Raw genomic sequence first — 18,057 nt, forward strand, 5'->3', positions numbered from 1 at the left:
AGGAGTTTGAGACCAGCCTGGCCAACATGGTGAAACCCTGTCTTTACTAAAAATACAAAAATTAGCCAGGCATAGTGGTGGGCGCCTGTAATCCCAGCTACTCAGGAGGCTGAGACACGAGAATCGCTTGAACCCGGGAGGCAAAAGTTGCAGTGAGCCGAGATCGCACCATTGCACTCCAGTCTGGCTGACAGAGCAACACTCCATCTCAAAAATTAAAAAAAAAATAAAGATACGAAAGAAAAAAAAAAAAAAAAAAGGCCGGGCACAGTGGCTCACACCTGTAATCCCAGCACTTTGGGAGGCCGAGGCGGGAGGATCACAAGGTCAGGAGATCGAGACCATCCTGGCGAACATGGTGAAACCCCGTTCCTACTAAAAATACAAAAAAAAAATTAGCAGGGTGTGGTGGTGGGCGCCTGTAGTCCCAGCTACTCGAAAGGCTGAGGCAGGAGAATGGCATGAACCCGGGAGGCGGAGCTTGTAGTGAGCCCAGATTGCACCACTGCACTCCAGCCTGGGCGACAGAGCCAGACTTTGTCTCAAAAATAAAATAAAATAAAATAAAATTTAAAAAAAGAAAAAAAATAGCCAGGTGTGGTGGTGCACACCTGTAGTCCCAGCTACTCGGGAGACTGAGATGGGAAAATCACCTGAGCCTGGGAAGTCGAGGCTGCAGTGAGCTGTGATTGCGCCACTGCACTCCAGCCCGGGCGGTAAGTCAAGATTCTGTCTCAATCAACTGATAAAGGGCATGACGACCTTTAAGATGATCATATCCAGAAAAACCATAGAAACGCAGGACAAAAGTCCAGGCAGCACAGCGCAAAGGACATGGAGTAAACATGGAGGGAGCAGGGTCGGGTGAGAAATGCTTGCCTCATATACCATTCATACATACTAGTTGTAGGGAACTCTGGTATTCCCCCTGCACACCCATCGCCAGATTACTTCTAATGATGTGAAGTTTGGCCCATGCCAGAGCAGCCATGCATGAAGAACTCTACTGTCCACAGTTCTTTAAACAGAGAACTTTACTAATAACTTCCCCAAGGAAGTTCATTCATCACTCGTAACCATACTTTACTTCCAGACCTGGGGAGGATTCAGTTTCTACTGGCTTCACTGTCAAGCTTTTCAGAGGCATGTTGAAACCAAATGATACTGGAAGAAACAGAAACAACCCTTTGGGAGGAAGTTTTCTGTTAAAGCAACCTGATCGACACTAGACACTAACACTTTCCAGCTGCATGATCCTGGAGAAGCTACTTCACCTCTCTGTACCACCACTGCCTTACCTGTACAGTGGGGACATGGGACTGCTGTGAAGATTAAAACATGTTAATTCAGTGCCCAGCACGTAAGTGCCTAGTGTCAGCCACTTACTGGCCAAGTGCTCAAAGTCAGGCCACTGAGAAGAAGAAAGGCATCTACTGAGAACACGCAGTTCATCTGCTATTTATTTAGAACTCCAAGCTGTCTGCTATAAAGGCAACCTTTAAATTGGTTATTTCTATTTAACATTTCTGACTCCCATTGCTGCTTCTTGCTCGCTCATGGAAAATCTCAACATCACTGTTTCTACAGATGTTTTCCTCTGTTGAGTTAAAGCACCTCACGGTGTTAGCTTTACATCCAATTACACTTAAAATGCTTCTCAGCCAGGCATAGTGACTCACACCTGTAATCCCAGCACTTTGGGAGGCCGAAGAAGTGGGGGGATCACCTGAGGTCAGGAGTTCAAGACCAGCCTGGTCAACATGGTGAAACCCTGTCTCTACTAAAAATGCAAAAATTATCCGGGCATGGTGGCACACGCCTGTAATCCCAGCTACTCAGGAGGCTGAGGCAGGAGAATGGTTTGAATCCAGGAGGTGGAGACTGTAGTGAGCCGAGATCACGCCCATTGCACTCCAGCCTGGGCAACAAGTGTGAAATGCTGTCTCAAAAAATAAATAAAATGCTGCTCATTTCTATTTGACATTCATTCCTGTATCCATATGGACCAAGTAGCACCTAACACAGCACCAAAAACAATCAGCAGTTGGACAGAAGATGAATGACAGCTCTTGCCTTTAAAGATGCCAACATCCAGCAGGGATGTCACCTAACTCACTCCGTGGCCCCTGCCCACTCTATTCCCCAGGAAGTCATCCACCTCCCCACAAACCTCAAGACAGCTTTCCACTTCTCAGCACACCTTCATCCAAGGCTTACAGTGGGGTCTCTCTGAGCTATTTTATGTTAACTATAGTATTGTTTTGTTTTTCCTCCAGACTAGATAACATGGCATCACTACTTTCCCACTTATTTCTTCTTTTTTTTTTTTTTTTTAAGCAGAGTCTCGCCTGTTTCCCAGAAGTACAGTGGCACAGTCTCAGCTCACTGCAACCTATGCATCCTAGGCTCAAGCAATTTTTGTGCCTCGGCCTCCTGAGTAGCTAAGATTACAGGCATGTGCTACCATGCCTGGCTAATTTTTGTATTTATAGCAGAGATAGGGTTTTGCCATGTTGGCCAGGCTGGTCTCGAACTCTTGGCCTCAAGTGATTTGCCTGCCTCAGTCTCCGAAAGTGCTGGGATTGCAGGCCTGAGCCACCACACCAGGCCTACTTGTTTCTTCTAAATAAGGAATACTTGGTTTCCCTTCTTTGACCAGAGACTCACTTAATATTCATCTTCCCAGATCAATTAAGTCCAGGAAAAAAATCAAATATGCAAGTGTTGAAGTAAAACCAAGAAACGTTCTGAATTTTCTAGCAAGACTGTGATTTTAAAGTATGTATTCCCCATAAGTACCTGTCAGACCACATATTCAAATCTTTGCTCGGAAAACAGTCATTCCAGACATGAGCGATGTGGGGGCCCCACCAGCATATAGAACCTGGTGATGCAGGTGACTAACTGTAGCACAGGCTGTTTCCCCACACAGTAAACATGGGGAAATGTTTCACCTTCCTCATCAGCCCCCAGAATGACAACCTTGCCTGCCCTTTCCTCTAGGACCACTTCATTTACTTAATGTCTTCCTTTACATAAGGTCTTATATGCTTCACTTCAGGGAAGGTAACCCCAGCTTTGGGCATTTTTTTTTTTAGACAGAGTCTCACTGTTGCCCAGGCTGCAGTGCAGTGGCGCAATTTCCACTCACTGTAAGTTCCGCCCTCTGGGTTCACGCCATTCTCCAGCCTCAGCCTCCCCAGTAGCTGGGACTATAGGCGCCCACCACCACGCCCACCTAATTTTTTTTGTATTTTTAGTAGAGACGGGGTTTCACTGTGTTAGCCAGGATGGTCTCGATCTCCTGACCTCGTGATCTGCCTGCCTTGGCCTCCCAAATGCTGAGATTACAGGCATGAGCCACCATGCCCGGCCTGGGCATTTTTTGGGTACTTATTAGGAGTTTTGATTCTTTTGACTGGACAGAAAGAAATAAGAAAATAACATTTGGAGAAACTGAGAAATCATTTCCTTAAGACTCTGGCCTTTTTTTTGTTTTTTTTTTTTGAGACAGAGTCTCACTCTGTTACCTAGGCTAGAGTGCAGTGATGCGATCTTGGCTCACTGCAACCTCCACCTCCCGGGTTCAAGAGGTTCTCCTGACTCAACCTCTTGAGTAGCTGGAATTACAAGCCTGTGCCACCACACCCAGCTAATTTCTGTATTTTTAGTAAAGATGGGGTTTTCTCCATGTTGGCTAGGCTGGTCTTGATCTCCTGACCTCAAGGGACCCACCTGCCTTGGCCTCCCAAAGTGCTAGGATTACAGGCGTGAGTCACCACAACTGGCCCCATTTATTATGTATTTTTTACATACAAAAAGACATTCCTGCCGGGTGTGGTGGCTCATGCCTGTAATCCCAGCACTTTGGGAGGCTGAGGTGAACAGATCACTTGAGGTCAGGAATTCCAGACCAGCCTGGTCAACATGGTGAAAGCCTGTCTCTACTAAAAATATAAAAATCAGCCATGTGTGGTGGCAGGCACCTGTATTCCCAGCTACTCAGGAGGCTAAGGAAGGAGAATTGCTTGAACCAAGGAGGAGGAGGTTGCAGTGAGCCAAGATCGCATCACTGTACTCCAGCCTCGGTGACAGAGCAAGACTCCGTCTCTAAAACAAAACAACAACAAGACATTCCTTAAATTTAGAAAATGGAGCCCACTTGAGAAATTGAGTAGGCAAAAGAAAAAATATCTAAAGGTGTTTAACGTCAAATACTTCACTAGGACTTTCTCCCAAAGTCCTACCCTTTTTCACTCAAGGAAGGGCTCTCAAATCCTCTTCCTAATGTACACCTCCCTTGTGGCATCTGAATGTCCACATCGTTGTCTGCTGGGACTGTTTCTGTGGAGGAGCCCTTCCAGTTCTGGTCACACTGAGTCTACTCTTCAGGTACCTCAGGCAAAACAGTGACGGATGGATGAAAAAACATTTTCTCTTATTTCTCTGCTATATTCCATATATTTGGGAGAAAACAAACCTACCTAATTCTCTAGCAGTGAGTCCTTCAAAAAGTTAGTCTCCCGCCAGGTGCGGTGGCTCACACCTGTAATCCCAGCACTTCGGGAGGCGAAGGCAGGCAGATCACAAGGTCAAGAGATAGAGACCATCCTGGCTAACACTGTCTCTACTAAAAATACAAAAAATTAGCTGGGCATGGTGGCGCGCGCCTGTAGTCCCAGTTCCTCAGGAGGCTGAGGCAGGAGAATTGCTTGAACCCGGGAGGCAGAGGTTGCAGTGAGCCAAGATCATGCCACTGCACTCCAGCCTGAGTGACAGTGCAAGACTTCGTCTCAAAAAAAAAAAAAAAAAAAAAAAGGCTCCCTGTATCTCCATGTGCCATAAACATTTAGCAGAATCCAGCGCCCACCCATAAGTGCTTTATCATCATCTAAAACTAAATGGTTAGAAACTGTTTAAACCTGCTTGACACAGCATGTAAGATATGCTGCCCAGAGAACTTGGGGAATCCCCTTCTGATCATTTAGTAGTATATGGTGGTATACAGATAACATAAATAATGAAGATCTAACAGTAACAGAAAGGTAACACTCCAGTTACAGATCTTACAAAACGCCACATGTCACGAGCGTTTCTGCTGTGGTCCCAGATTCTGTCACCTCTTCAGTGACTTCACAGAATCTAGCTTACAAGATGACTCCTAGAATTGGGGGAGGAGGTTGTTTCACTTCAAGGATAGAAGTTTACCTTGATATTAAGCTCTCAGTTCCATCAGACAGGGTATATGAGGCATTAGGGCAAACAAAGAAAAATAAGCTCTTAGTTCCAAATGTACTTCTCAGCTTTGTGATGCTGCGTGTAGGACTCTGGACTCTAATCTCTCCTTTGCCAGCTGTTACCTGCTAGTTTCTGCCAACAGAAGGCAGCAGAGAGGTACTAGAAAGCAGGAGTCGGGGTAGAGACGACATGCTCTTGCCCGTCTGTCAGTCGGCATCCCCACACCCACAGGTCCCGTCCATCAGTCGACATCAGCAGGCCCTGTCAGTGGGCATCCCCATAACGGCAGGCCCCTGTCCATCAGTCGGCATCACCGCATCCGCAAGTCCCTCTCCATCAGTCAGCATCACCGCATCCCCAGGTCCCGTCCTTCGGTTGGTATTACCGTACCACCAGATCCCGTCCATCAGTCGGCATCACCCCATCCGCAGGTCCCCATCCGTCAGCTGGCTTCACCACATCAGCAAGTCCTGTCCGTCAGTCGGCGTCACCGCACCACCAGGTCCCGTCCGTCAGTCGGTGTCACCGCACCACCAGGTCCCGTCCATCAGTCGGCATCACCGCATCACCAGGTCCCCGTCCATCAGTCGGCATCACCGCACCACCAGGTCCCGTCCATCAGTCGGCATCACCGCATCACCAGGTCCCCGTCCATCAGTCGGCATCACCGCATCACCAGGTCCCCGTCCATCAGTCGACATCACCACATCAGCAGGTCCCGTCCCTCAGTCGGCTTCACCGCATCCGCAGGTCCCTCTCTGGCAGTCGGCATCACCGCATCCGTAGGTCCCTGTCTATCAGCCGGCGTCACTGAATCAGCAGTTGGTTACATCCTCTAGCTCCTCTGGACACTCAGAACAAGATTTATAACTCCTCTCTCTTCCCCCCATCCCAGGCGCCAGCCCCAGTCAAGGAGCTGCCATTGCTTAGAAATCTGAGTCTCAGGTGCTCAGGGCTCTTCCCTCCAAGTCTCTACTAGGATCCAAAACCTCAACTTCCTGTTTGGCCTTCCAGCCCTCAGGCCGTGGCTGCTCCTTACAGTCACTACTCTGGATTCTCCTTTGTTCTTTCGCCTTTCAGCACCTGTATGATTCTCTCTGGTGAAATACCGAGGGTATTATCTGTGCTCCTGCCTGGATCTCACTGAGACAAGCACAAAACCGAAGGCTGAGAGCTGGTGAATTTGTTGTTGTTCTTATTATATCATAGCTAAAACATATTGTGTACTTATATGTACCAAGCACTGTTTTAAAGGCTTTAGCATGCATAATCCTATTTAATGCTCAAAGCAACCCAATGAGGGGGCCACCATCATCACCCTTGTTAGGAACGAGGAAAATGAGGCTCAAAGAATTTTAAAAACCTGTTCAGAGATCCCATAACAGATCAGAGATCTGTTCACAGATCACACAATGAGAAAGCAGTGGAGCTAGGACATAATTCTAAGTCTGACCTCAAGGCTGCCCCATTTCCTGCACAATAAATAAATAAATAAAATAACAACTATAAGGCTTTTTTAGGCGCTCCATGCTGCTTCACAGGGCTATTTACGTTGCTCACAAAGAACTTACTATAGTGGTTTTTTTGTTATCCTCTTGAGTCTTACTCATAACAGGCCTCTTCCCTTTTTTCATCCCACTGCTCCTCTAGCAAAACAGTAGCATTTGTCCTGTGGAATATCCCATATTCAGGACATGGCTAGTTGTTTCTTTGATGCATCATTTAATTTGTCCCTCTATCTTCTGTATTTCTTGTAAACTCAAAGTTAGATTAAGACTGAAGCCAGTTGAACCTATTTAGATAAGACTATTTTCTCTGTGGTGACATGTATATTCTACTGCATCAAAGTAGAAGGCACATAATGTCTGCTCATTCCACTTTCAGTGATTCTAAGATTAATTAGGGACTGAAAGCCTAATCTTCCATTATAAAAGTTGTCCGGAACTGCAAAATTATCACTGTTTATAATAAGGCTTTGGCACAGAACAAGCGGCATATCCAGCGTGAATAAATAAAACATATACAGGCTGGGTACAATGGCTCATGCCTGTAACCCCAGCACTTTGGGAGGCTGAGGCAGGTGGATCACCTGAGGTCGGGAGTTTGAGACCTGCCTGACCAACATGGTGAAATCCCATCTCTACTAAAATTACAAAAAAGTAGCCAGGCGTGGTTGGTGGATGCCTGTAATCCCAGCTACTCAGGAGGCTGAGCAGGAGAATCCCTTGAACCTGGGAGGCGGAGGTTGCAGTGAGCCTAGATTGCACCATTCCACTCCAGCCTGGGCAACAAGAACAAAACTCCATCTCAAAAACAAACAAACAAACAAACAAACAAACCATACAAAGTGACCCTTCTCGAAAAGGAAATAGTGTTCCCTCAAGTCTTTAAGGAAAAAAAACACCTAACAACAGCAGCTCATCTTATTCCTAACTCTCAATAAAATTGTTTTTGTTGATCAATATGTAAACAATCATTAAATTTTTAAAGGGAGTCAAAGGTGAAGAATTCCAAAGTCTAGCCAAGCATCTTACGATTCAGTGTGTGCTCTTAATTAATTTTATCTTGCGTGCCCATATTTGCTCATTTGAAAACAGAGATAACCCACTAAAACTTGACACTATCCCAAAGGACAGTAAGGAGAGTAAAGTGAAATACAAAAATTAAGAAAAGTTAGATATGGCAAATACCCAGAATGAGGGAAAATGCAATAAACTAAAGGCTAAATTCTCTGAATTTGAAGAGATTATGAATGAATTAAAAGGAAACTCTGCCCATAGCAGATATGCTAGTACTCTAATAATTTACTTAAACTTGGTTTCTACCATTTGGCTATTTCATAGAAAGCTACATTACACTAGATGTAGCTCCTGAACAAAAAAATCATATTGAATTACATTTTAAATCATATTTAATATGGCTCATCTTAAAATAAGGGGATCAAACTAATAATCTTGCTATTACAACACTTGAGGACCTATCCCCCAAGCTACCGAATTCCCTAAACAAATGTTAATCTAAAACAGGAACATATAAAAAAAAAAGTTTAATCTTATAACCCACCAATTCCATCTATAAAGTATATTTTTAATGCATTATATAACTTGCAATATATTCAGCATATACCAAAAACCAACCCCTTCCTGCAAAACTTAATCTCAATAATATTGTTTTGAAGATAAATATTCTCAGCACAAATCACCTGTGACTGAGAAACCTTGGAGAATCAGACTTAGATCAACTTCCCACCAAAGTAACCTTTTAACCAAACAGAAGACCAGTGTAAAACACACTTAACTAGTTACTCTTGTTTTTTTTATATTAGAAATACATAAAAGCTAAGCAGTTTCTCTGCACCACCCTCTCCAAGGTGAGTTTTAAGAACTTTCAGGTTCCATTGTCTGAAGAATCAAAAGACATTTTATTTTAGCCCTTCAACTACAGGTGTCTCAAATTCTCACCATGACATCATTATTATGCTTTGGAAATTGCTGACACAGGCTCTTCAATTGTGCTAAATAGTTTGTGTTTGTGCACATTACACAATCAGTGCAGTGCCACCATCTGAGCAAAAGGAAGCAGAATAACATCTTAAGATAAAAGCACAAAGTAGCAGGTATTTGTTGTTTTAAAACTTTGCCAAGATAGGAGCTTCATGTTTAAATACAATTGGCAAATTCATCAGAAAGAACTGAAATCAACAAAATCCTTTTGGGAAGGGACTGAATGAGAAAGATTACCTAGTTACCCAAGAATATATTTCAATTTTTGGTTTCTTATGCCAAAGAGCAGATTTTTAAAAGATACACTGTGCCCTTATGAAGAAAATCCCACACTAAGACATGGGTCATAAGAGAAGAATTTTATGTTCTAGCACACCCAAGAGTTGAAGAAAGGAGAAAAAGCTTTGAAAAAACTAACAGCAATAGGTTTCCATACTTAGATCTTAATTTTAAATAAAGAAATTCTTACCTCCCACTGTAAGTGAGGCGGGATATTTCGTATCTGAAGTTTCCGAATCCTGCAGAAGAATTAAAATGTTTTTTAAAAGAAAAAAAAAACATAAAAGCAAGACAATAATAGCCAACACGGAAGTTTAGAAATTACTTAAAATATTAACTCTATATTAATTACAAACCAATATCTATTAAGAAAATACAGCCCAAGAAGGAAAAGCAAAGAAGCAAAGTCATAAAATGCAGAGACCATTTGGAGATCCAGTATTTATTGGACTGTTATGACTTATTTTAAAAGTCACTAAAATTGGTAGACAGAATGTTTAAAACACACTTATCTGATGACTACATTCTAAGTTCAAATCCTTTAGCTTCAAATTAGGCATCCCAGGACACAAACAAGGCCTCAGTCCAGGTGATCTTACTCTGACCGTCACAGCTAAGGAGTCCATGGATAAAACTCAGGGAAATAAAAATGAGGTGTGGGTGGGAGGAAATTACACATTTATCTTCACTATCCCCTAACTGAAATTTAACACGTCCTTCAATTATGAATGCTGGCACTAAACCACAGAATTACAGTACTTGTAATTTTGACATCAACAGAAATCAGATATTTTCATACCACATTAGACTGTTGAAGATCTTTAAATATCATCTACACTCATTACTGTGAAACTTAGATGTGTTGCTAGAACTTGTTACTTATTATATTAAGCACCTATCACTGAGTTTTAACATTCTGCTAACTACATTTGAAAATAATTGGCTTCCTTTACAATCCTATGTATTTTATGCATTTTAAGACATCCTAAGGCCGGGCACAGTGGCTCATGCCTGTAATCCCAACACTTTGGGTGGCTGAGGCAGGTGCATTACTCGAGGTCTGGAGTTTGGGACCAGACTGGTCACGTGGTGAAACCCCGTCTCTACTAAAATTACAAAAAAGTAGCCGGGCATGGTGGCAGGTGCCTGTAGTCCCAGCTACTCCAGAGGCTGAGGCAGGAGAATCTCTTGAACCTGGGAAGCGGAGGTTGCGGTAAGCCGAGATCGCATCACGGCACTGCAGCCTGGGCAACAGAGCGAGACTCCGTCTCAAAAAAATAAAAAATAAGACATCCTGAAACATAAGAAGAGATCCAGAGGTTTCAGACTGTGAAAGTAGTGCACAGTACAGAAAATGTGAAGAATCAGCACCTTAGTTCAAATGCCCCCCAAACATGTATATACAGACGTATAAGGTAAGAGGGTGATGCAAATAACACAACTGTATGTTAATTGTATGAGACCATACTATAGAAGTCACATGTCAGTCACCTCCTTTGAAGGAGGAAGAATTTAGTCAACTAGCTATTAAAAACAAAATAAAACAAAAACTAGCAACTGAGCCTGACATCTCAAGTGAAATAAATTACTTAACTTCTACAATTAGAACTATAGGACAGGCGGCCGGGCGCAGTGGCTCACGCCTGTAATCCCAGCACTTTGGGAGGCCGAGGCGGGCGGATCACGAGGTCAGGAGATCGAGACCATTTTGGCTAACACGGTGAAACCCTGTCTCTACTAAAAATACAAAAAATTAGCCGGGCGTGGTGGCGGGCGCCTGTAGTCCCAGCTACTAGGAGGCTGAGGCAGGAGTATGGCGTGAACCCGGGAGGCGGAGCTTGCAATGAGCCGAGATCGCGCCACGGCACTCGTCTGGGCGACAAAGCGAGACTCCATCTCAAAAAAAAAAAAAAAAAAAAAACTATAGGACAGGCCTTGTGGCTCATGCCTGTAATCCCAGCACCTTAGGAGGATCACTTCAGCCCACGAGTTCCAGACCAGCCTGGACAACAAAGCCAAACCCCATCTCTACAAAAATCTTTAAACATTTTTTTAAAATTAGCTAGGCATGGTGTTGCATGCTTGTAGTACCAGCTACTCAGGAGACTGAGATGGAAGGATTGCTTGAGACCAGGAGTTCAAAGCTACAGTGAGCTGTGACTGCACCACTGCAATCCAGCCTGGGCAATAGAGTGACACCCTGTCTCAAAAAAAAAAGACAAGAAAAAAGAAAAATAAAAAATAGAAAAAAACAAAGAACTATAGTGAACTTTTCTTTCCAGGTCAAATAATCCACAATTTTGAAGTATCAGAGCAAAACACCAGTTTAGTCTAGATTCATAGCCTAGTTCAGTCCTTTGCCTCTTCCCTTTCCCCAAAAGGGTGAGAACAAACGAAATACCACAGCTGCCACTGATCCCTTCGAGAACATCAAAGAAAATCTAGATTAACTAAACTCAGGTACATCCTGTCTACAATCATAAAACGGAGGAGGAAAGGAAGAGAAGCACTTTTACGTTATTTTCATGACAAAGTAAAAGCGCAGTTATCAGGGTAAAAGATACCAAAGAGATAAAAGAGAATGCCAGTTTAAGAGAAAAAAAAAATCCAAACTATAGCTAGTATAGATTTACAGATAAAATGCTAGTTTGGGATTTGTTTCAAAATAACTCATGTGGTAATAACTGTTAAAGCTTCAGGACAGGTACCTCTCTGCTTTTATGTAAGTTTTATAATTTTTCTTTTTGTGTGTGTGTGGCAAGAGTCTTGCTCTGTCGCCCACGCTGGAATTCAGTGGCACAATCTCAGCTCACTGCAGCCTCTGCCTCCCGAGTTTAGGCAATTCTCCCACCTCAGCCTCCTGCGTAGCTGGGATTACAGGCATGCGCCATCACACCCAGCTAATTATTGTGTTTTTAGTACAGATGGGGTTTCACCATGTTGACCAGGCTGGTCTCAAACTCCTGACCTCAAGTGATCCACCCGCCTCCGCCTCCCAGAATGCTGGGATTACAGGTGTGAGCCACTGTGTCGGGCTGTATTTTCTATAAAAGGTTTAAAATCTATACCCTAATAAAAAGATCTGTAATTCATAGATTTCACAACTGTTATATGTTGCTTCAGTTAAAAGAAAAATTGCGGCCAGACATGGTGGCTCACACCTGTGATCCCAGCACTCTGGGGGCTGAGGTGGGCGGATCACCAGGGGTCAGGAGTTCGAGACCAGCCTGACCAAAATAGAGAAACCCCATCTCTACTAAAAATACAAAATTAGCTGGGCGTGGTGGCACATGCCTGTAATCCCGGCTACTCGGGAGGCTGAGGCAGGAGAATCGCTTGAACCCAAGAGGCAGAGTTTGTGGTGAGCCAAGACTGTGCCATTGCACTCCACCCTGGGTCACAGTGAGACTCAAAAAAAAAAAAAAAAAAAAAAAAGTTGCTCACACTGTATTTACCTGGCTAATGAAAGTATGATTTACTACATATATGCAAGTGCTGATCTCGTTTGTTTTTTGTTTTTGTTTTTGTTCTGTTTTGAGATGGAGTCTCACTCTATCGCCCAGGCTAGAGTGCAGTGGCGTGGTCTTAGCTCACTGCAATCTCTGCCTCCTGGGTTCAAGCAGTTCTCCTGCCTCATCCTCCCGAGTAGCTGGGACTACAGGTGCATGCCACCACATCCAGCCAACTTTTTATAGAGATGGTGGCCTCGCTATGTGGTCCAGGTTCATCTTGAACTCCTGGACTCAAGCAGTCCTTCTTGACCTCCCCAAAGTGCTGGGATTGCAGGCTTGAGCCACCATGCCTGGCCCTATTCTGTGTATCTAACACAGTAAGGATTTGCAGCAGCGTTAAGAAACTAAGTATTCACCTCCACTGGCCTCATTTTGGAGGGTGTATATATTACCAAAAAATTTTCCCAAAAGTACACATGTAAATATACATGGAGAGTTCAGGTTAATTAGCACAGGATCATACACATTACAAAAATAAATATTCGCTTCACAAATAGGATACTATCTTTTGTTTATTAAGAGTAATCCAGGCGGTACACAGTGGCTCATGCCTATAATCCCAGCCCTTTGGGGGGCCAAGGTGGGAGGAGTGCTTAAGGCCAGGAGTAAAATTAGCCTGGCCTGGTGGCACACGCCTGTAGTCCTAGATACTCAGGATGCTGAGGTGGAAGAATCACATGAGCCCAGCAGTTTAAAGTTTCAATGAGCTATAATCATGCCACTGCACTCCAGCCTGAGCAATGGATTGAGACCCTGTCTCACACACACACAAAAAGCAATCCATTTGCCATGTTTTCCCAAAGACTTCTTAAGAATCTCATACTCAAGGATCCCATGGATTTTCTACCCACTCTTCAAAATGTACATCCAACACTCATTTAATTATTGGAAATTTGGATGTTACTCCAGAATAATTATTTCCCTTAAATGGTTTTCTAGCTTCCCTTACCTGATACTCTCAAGCGTCATTTTAGACAAACATCTGAGTTATTTTTATGCAGTGTTTTGCTTTGTTTTTCAGATGGGAGTCTCGCTCTCTCACCCAGGCTGGAGTGCAGTAGCGCAATCTCAGCTCACTGCAACCTCTGTCTCCCAGGTTCAAGCAATTATCCTACCTCAGCCTTCCTAGTATGTGGGATTATTAGATGCCCATTAATTTTTGTTTTTTTTTTTTTTTAGTAAAGATGGGGTTTCACCATGTTGGCCATGCTGGTCTCAAACACCTGATCACAAGTGATCTGCCCACCTCAGCCTCCCGAAGTGCTGGGATTGCAGGTGTGAGCCGCTGCGCCCGGCCCTGCAGTTAGTGTTTTGATATCTAGAATTGTTCTTTCCCATTTGTTCAGTAACTAATCTTAAACTGTGTGACGTTTACCTCTGGCTCCTAACCCTGTGCTCTGCTCTTATCAGTACAAGAGCCAAAAGTCTCAACATTAACAGGAATGAACCAAAGGCATGAATTATAATCATCCAGCAGAGATAAACACAAACTTATGGCATGGAAAGAACTGGAGAAAAATCTATCTCAGTCAGCTATACAATTAAAATACTCTACTGCTTCTTTGGTTATGTTCCATCTGAGATTTGAGAATTAGTTTATGTTTGGGTTTGATTCTAAATACTTACAAGTCAAGAAAAGGTATTAATATTTTAATAGAGTGTTTCTATCATACTGGTTACCAAGTCATTAAAGTTCAATTTAACTACCAGCAAATAAATTAGTGTTTCACCACCTCCTAAAATACCCATAAATACACAGGATGCACACTCCATAACAAAAGGGACTAATTAGGTTATCTTGTTCGTTGCTGCATTCAGAGCTTGAACAGTGCTTGGCATCTGATAAGTATTCAACTGATAGTTAAAATCTGTTACAATATATAGACTGGGGGGAAAAGAAAAAAAGACTCACAGAACCACCATCCAGAAACTAACATTTCAAATGATTTTCTTATAGCTTATAAAGGGACCGAGAAAAACAAACTGCCACGCATTTCTGAGAATGGAAAAAAAAAAAAATTGAATTATTTAAGCACTTGCATTATTTTTTAAAATTCAGGCTGGGCACAGTGGCTCATGTCTGTAATCCCAGCACTTTGGGAGGCCAAGGCAGGCAGATCACGAGGTCAGAAGTTCAAGACCAGCCTGATCAACATGGTGAAACCTCGACTCTACTAAAAATACAAAAATTAGCTGGGCTTGGTGGTATGCGCCTGTAATCCCAGCTACTCAGGAGGCTGAGGCAGGAGAACTGCTTGAACCCAAGAGGCAGAGGTTGCAGTGAGCTGAGACTGCACCACTGCACTCCAGCCTAGGAGACAGAGTGAGACTCCGTCTCAAAAAAAAAAAAAAAAAAAATCAACACAGTTTAAGGGTTTCCCCCACCAGAGGGGAAACAGGGTAAATTTTAGTTCTCAGGCTAATAGATTAAAAATTTAAAGGCCAGGTGCAGTGGTTCAAGCCTGTAATCCCAGCACTTTGGGAGGCTGAGGTAGGGGGATCAAGAGGTTAGGAGTTCAAGACCAGCTTGGCCAAGATGGTAAAACCCTGTCTCTACTAAAAATACAAAAATGAGCCGGCCGCAGTGGTGGGCACCTATAATCTCAGCTACTCCGGAGGCTGAGGCAGGAGAATCGCCTGAACCCAGGAGGTGGACATTGCAGTGAGCCGAGATCGTACCACTGCACTCTAGCCTGGGCAACAAAGCAAGACTCCGTCTCAAAAAAAAAAAATTTAAAAACTGCCCACTCTGCTAGAAATATTAGTTATTATGAAAATTTAATAATCATTTATTAAAAGCATGTTTAATTCCAAAAGAAAGAGTCAACAGTAGGCCTGGCAGGGTAGCTCATGCCTGTAAACCCAGCACTTTGGGAGAACTGCTTGAAACCAAGAGTTCCAGACCACCTTGGGTAATAAAATGAGACAGCCCCCCCCTCCAACAGCCCTGCCTATCTACAAAAAAATCAAAATTAAAATTAATTTTTAACAAGAGCCAATAGAGCAGCTCATGTAGACTCTGAAGGGCATCTTCAAGATCTTTAGTAATCGATGAAACTGATTTAAGTTGATTTTAGAGAAATCTAATTGACACCAACTAGAGAAAGTGAGCCTCCATATACCCATCACCTGTTCCAATTAACAAGTGTGATATATGATAATCTGATCTTGTGTATTCTATACCCAAACCTGTACCAAGTCTCCCTTACATAGCATGCCATGCTGAAGTACTCCAGTAAACAACAATGAAAAATAAGGAGCTTTATTTCAACATAACCACAACAGCATCATTGCTCCTAAAAGTGATTAGCAAAAATTCCTTGCTATTAGATATCCAGTAAGTGTTTATTTCCGATTGCTAATAACTATCTTTTTACATGAGGTTTGTTCATATCAAGATGCCAACAAGATACACACACGCATACAGCTGACATGCTGATATATAATCTTAGGTCTATTTAATACAAGTTTCCCTTCACTGCTTTCTTCACAATTATGTAATGGTCCAAAGTCAAAATCCTACACGATTACTCATTCTGGATTTTACTCACTGCATCCCCCTTTGTATCGTTTTAATAATTGTTTACTACATGGAATTAGATATATAATAACGTGTTTTTTCTGAGATAGGATCTTGCTCTATTGCCCAGACTGGAGAGCAGTGGTACAATCAGCTCACTGCAGACTCAAACCCCTGGGACTCAAGTGATCCTACCATCACAGCCTTCTTAGTAGCCGGGACCACAGGTATACGCTACCACGCCGCCCAGCTAAATTTTTTGTAGAGATGGGGTCTCACTACATTTCCCAGGCTGGTCTCGAACTCCTGGCCTCAAGCAATCCTCCTACTTTGGCGTCAATAATATATAATTTGTTTATATACATAAGACATCTATGAACCCACCTCCAATAATTAGAAGATAATTGAAGATAATTTGACACCTCTCCCCCAACCCTCCTCCTCCCAGAATATAATTATCACCCCTAATTTTTTAATTCTCATGTTTTTACAACAGTTAATCTGTTAAAACTGACTTTTTTAGCTGGGCATAGTGGTGCATGCCTGTAGTCCCAGCTACTCAGGAGACTGAGGCAGGAGGATCGACTAAGCCCTAGGGAGGTCAAGGTTGCAGTGAGTGGTAGTGGTGCCATTGCATTCCAGCCTGGGCAACAGGGTGAGACCCTATCTCAAAAAACAAACAAAAAAACCTTGACTTTTAAAAAGCAGACAAAATGCTGCTAGCAGTCTTCAAAAATGACCAAAATTGGCTCGGTGCAGTGGCTTGCGCCTGTAATCCCAGCACTTTGGGATGCTGAGGCAGGCAGATCACCTGAGGTCAGGAGTTCGAGACCAGCCTGGCCAACATCATGAAAACCAGTCCGTACCGAAAATACAAAAATTAGCCAGGTGTGGTGGCACAGGCCTGTAATCCCAGCTACCTGGGGGCGCTGAGACAGGAGAACTGCTTGAACTCAGACGTTGCAGCAAGCTGAGACTGTGCCATTGTATTCCAGCCTGGGCAATAAAAGCAAAACTCTGTCTCAAAAAAAAAAAGGCCAAAATTGCCAGAAATGGTCGGGGGGAAAAAATTTAATGAGCGAAACTTAATACTATCTAGTCAGTACTCAAATTTTCCTGATTAAAAAATATCTTTCTTAACAACTGGTATGTTCAAATCAGTATTCAGATTAAGATCTATATGTGGCATTTGGTTGATTATGACTCTAGTCTTATAACCTAAATGTTGCCCTTTTTCTTGCAACTTATTTGGATAAAAAACCTAAAATGCTGTCCCTTGTCCTCTAGTTTATCACTGTCTGGAGTTTGCTAGTGACACTCCTGTAATAGTGTTTAATACATTCCTCTGTTCCCTATAAAGTTGTAGTTAGATCCAAAGGCTCAACTTGGTTTCTCGTTTCGTGTTTGGGAGAGGCAATATTCCATAGGGAGTGTTCTGTTCTTCTATGGGAGTTGTTACCTCTGATGTCTTTCTATGATGTTGGCAGCTACTAGTGATCACTGCCTAAACCCATTATTTCATTCAAGGTTGAAAAATCATGATTTTCTCATTCTATCATGCCTTCTGTGTTTTTTAGCCAGAGTTATTCTATAAAGAACAAGTGTCCCTCATCAAGTATTTGGATGCTCTCAAGCATACTAAGTACAGTAAAGACAGGATACTTTATTCTTTCCCTTCTGCAGCAGATGGTTTTGTGCTTCTTACCACATCACCTGACTCATCGCTGTGGTGGACAATCAATCCCACACACATTTCAGTTGTCTCGCTTCTTTCCACCCGTAAGCACACACCTTACACAAGGCTGCTTCTTTATCTCAGGGCTTTCTCCAAAGCCTCTAGAGTACAGGAGCAGCCCAGAAACACTGGACAGAGAAAATCCTTAAGAACATGCATAGGCTGGGCAAGGTGGCTCACGTCTATAATCCCAGCACTTTGGGAGGCCGAGGCGGGCAGATCACGAGGTCAGGAGATTGAGACCATTCTGGCTAACATGGTGAAACCCCA

General features: G+C 43.1%; 1 protein-coding gene across 2 annotated transcripts in view; it reads right to left on the reverse strand.

The window, feature by feature from the left end:
• IGF2BP3 (insulin like growth factor 2 mRNA binding protein 3) overlaps window positions 1-18,057 on the reverse strand; it is a 153,815-nt gene that overhangs the window by 92,435 nt on the left and 43,323 nt on the right. For both annotated transcript variants that reach the window (XM_050783129.1, XM_050783130.1), the window contains one exon: window positions 9,211-9,259. In XM_050783129.1, the coding sequence (XP_050639086.1) occupies window positions 9,211-9,259 (49 nt within the window). The remainder of the gene's footprint in view (window positions 1-9,210; window positions 9,260-18,057) is intronic.

Source organism: Macaca thibetana, chromosome 3 (assembly GCF_024542745.1).
Source record: "Macaca thibetana thibetana isolate TM-01 chromosome 3, ASM2454274v1, whole genome shotgun sequence".
NCBI classification, from domain to species: Eukaryota; Metazoa; Chordata; class Mammalia; order Primates; family Cercopithecidae; genus Macaca; species Macaca thibetana.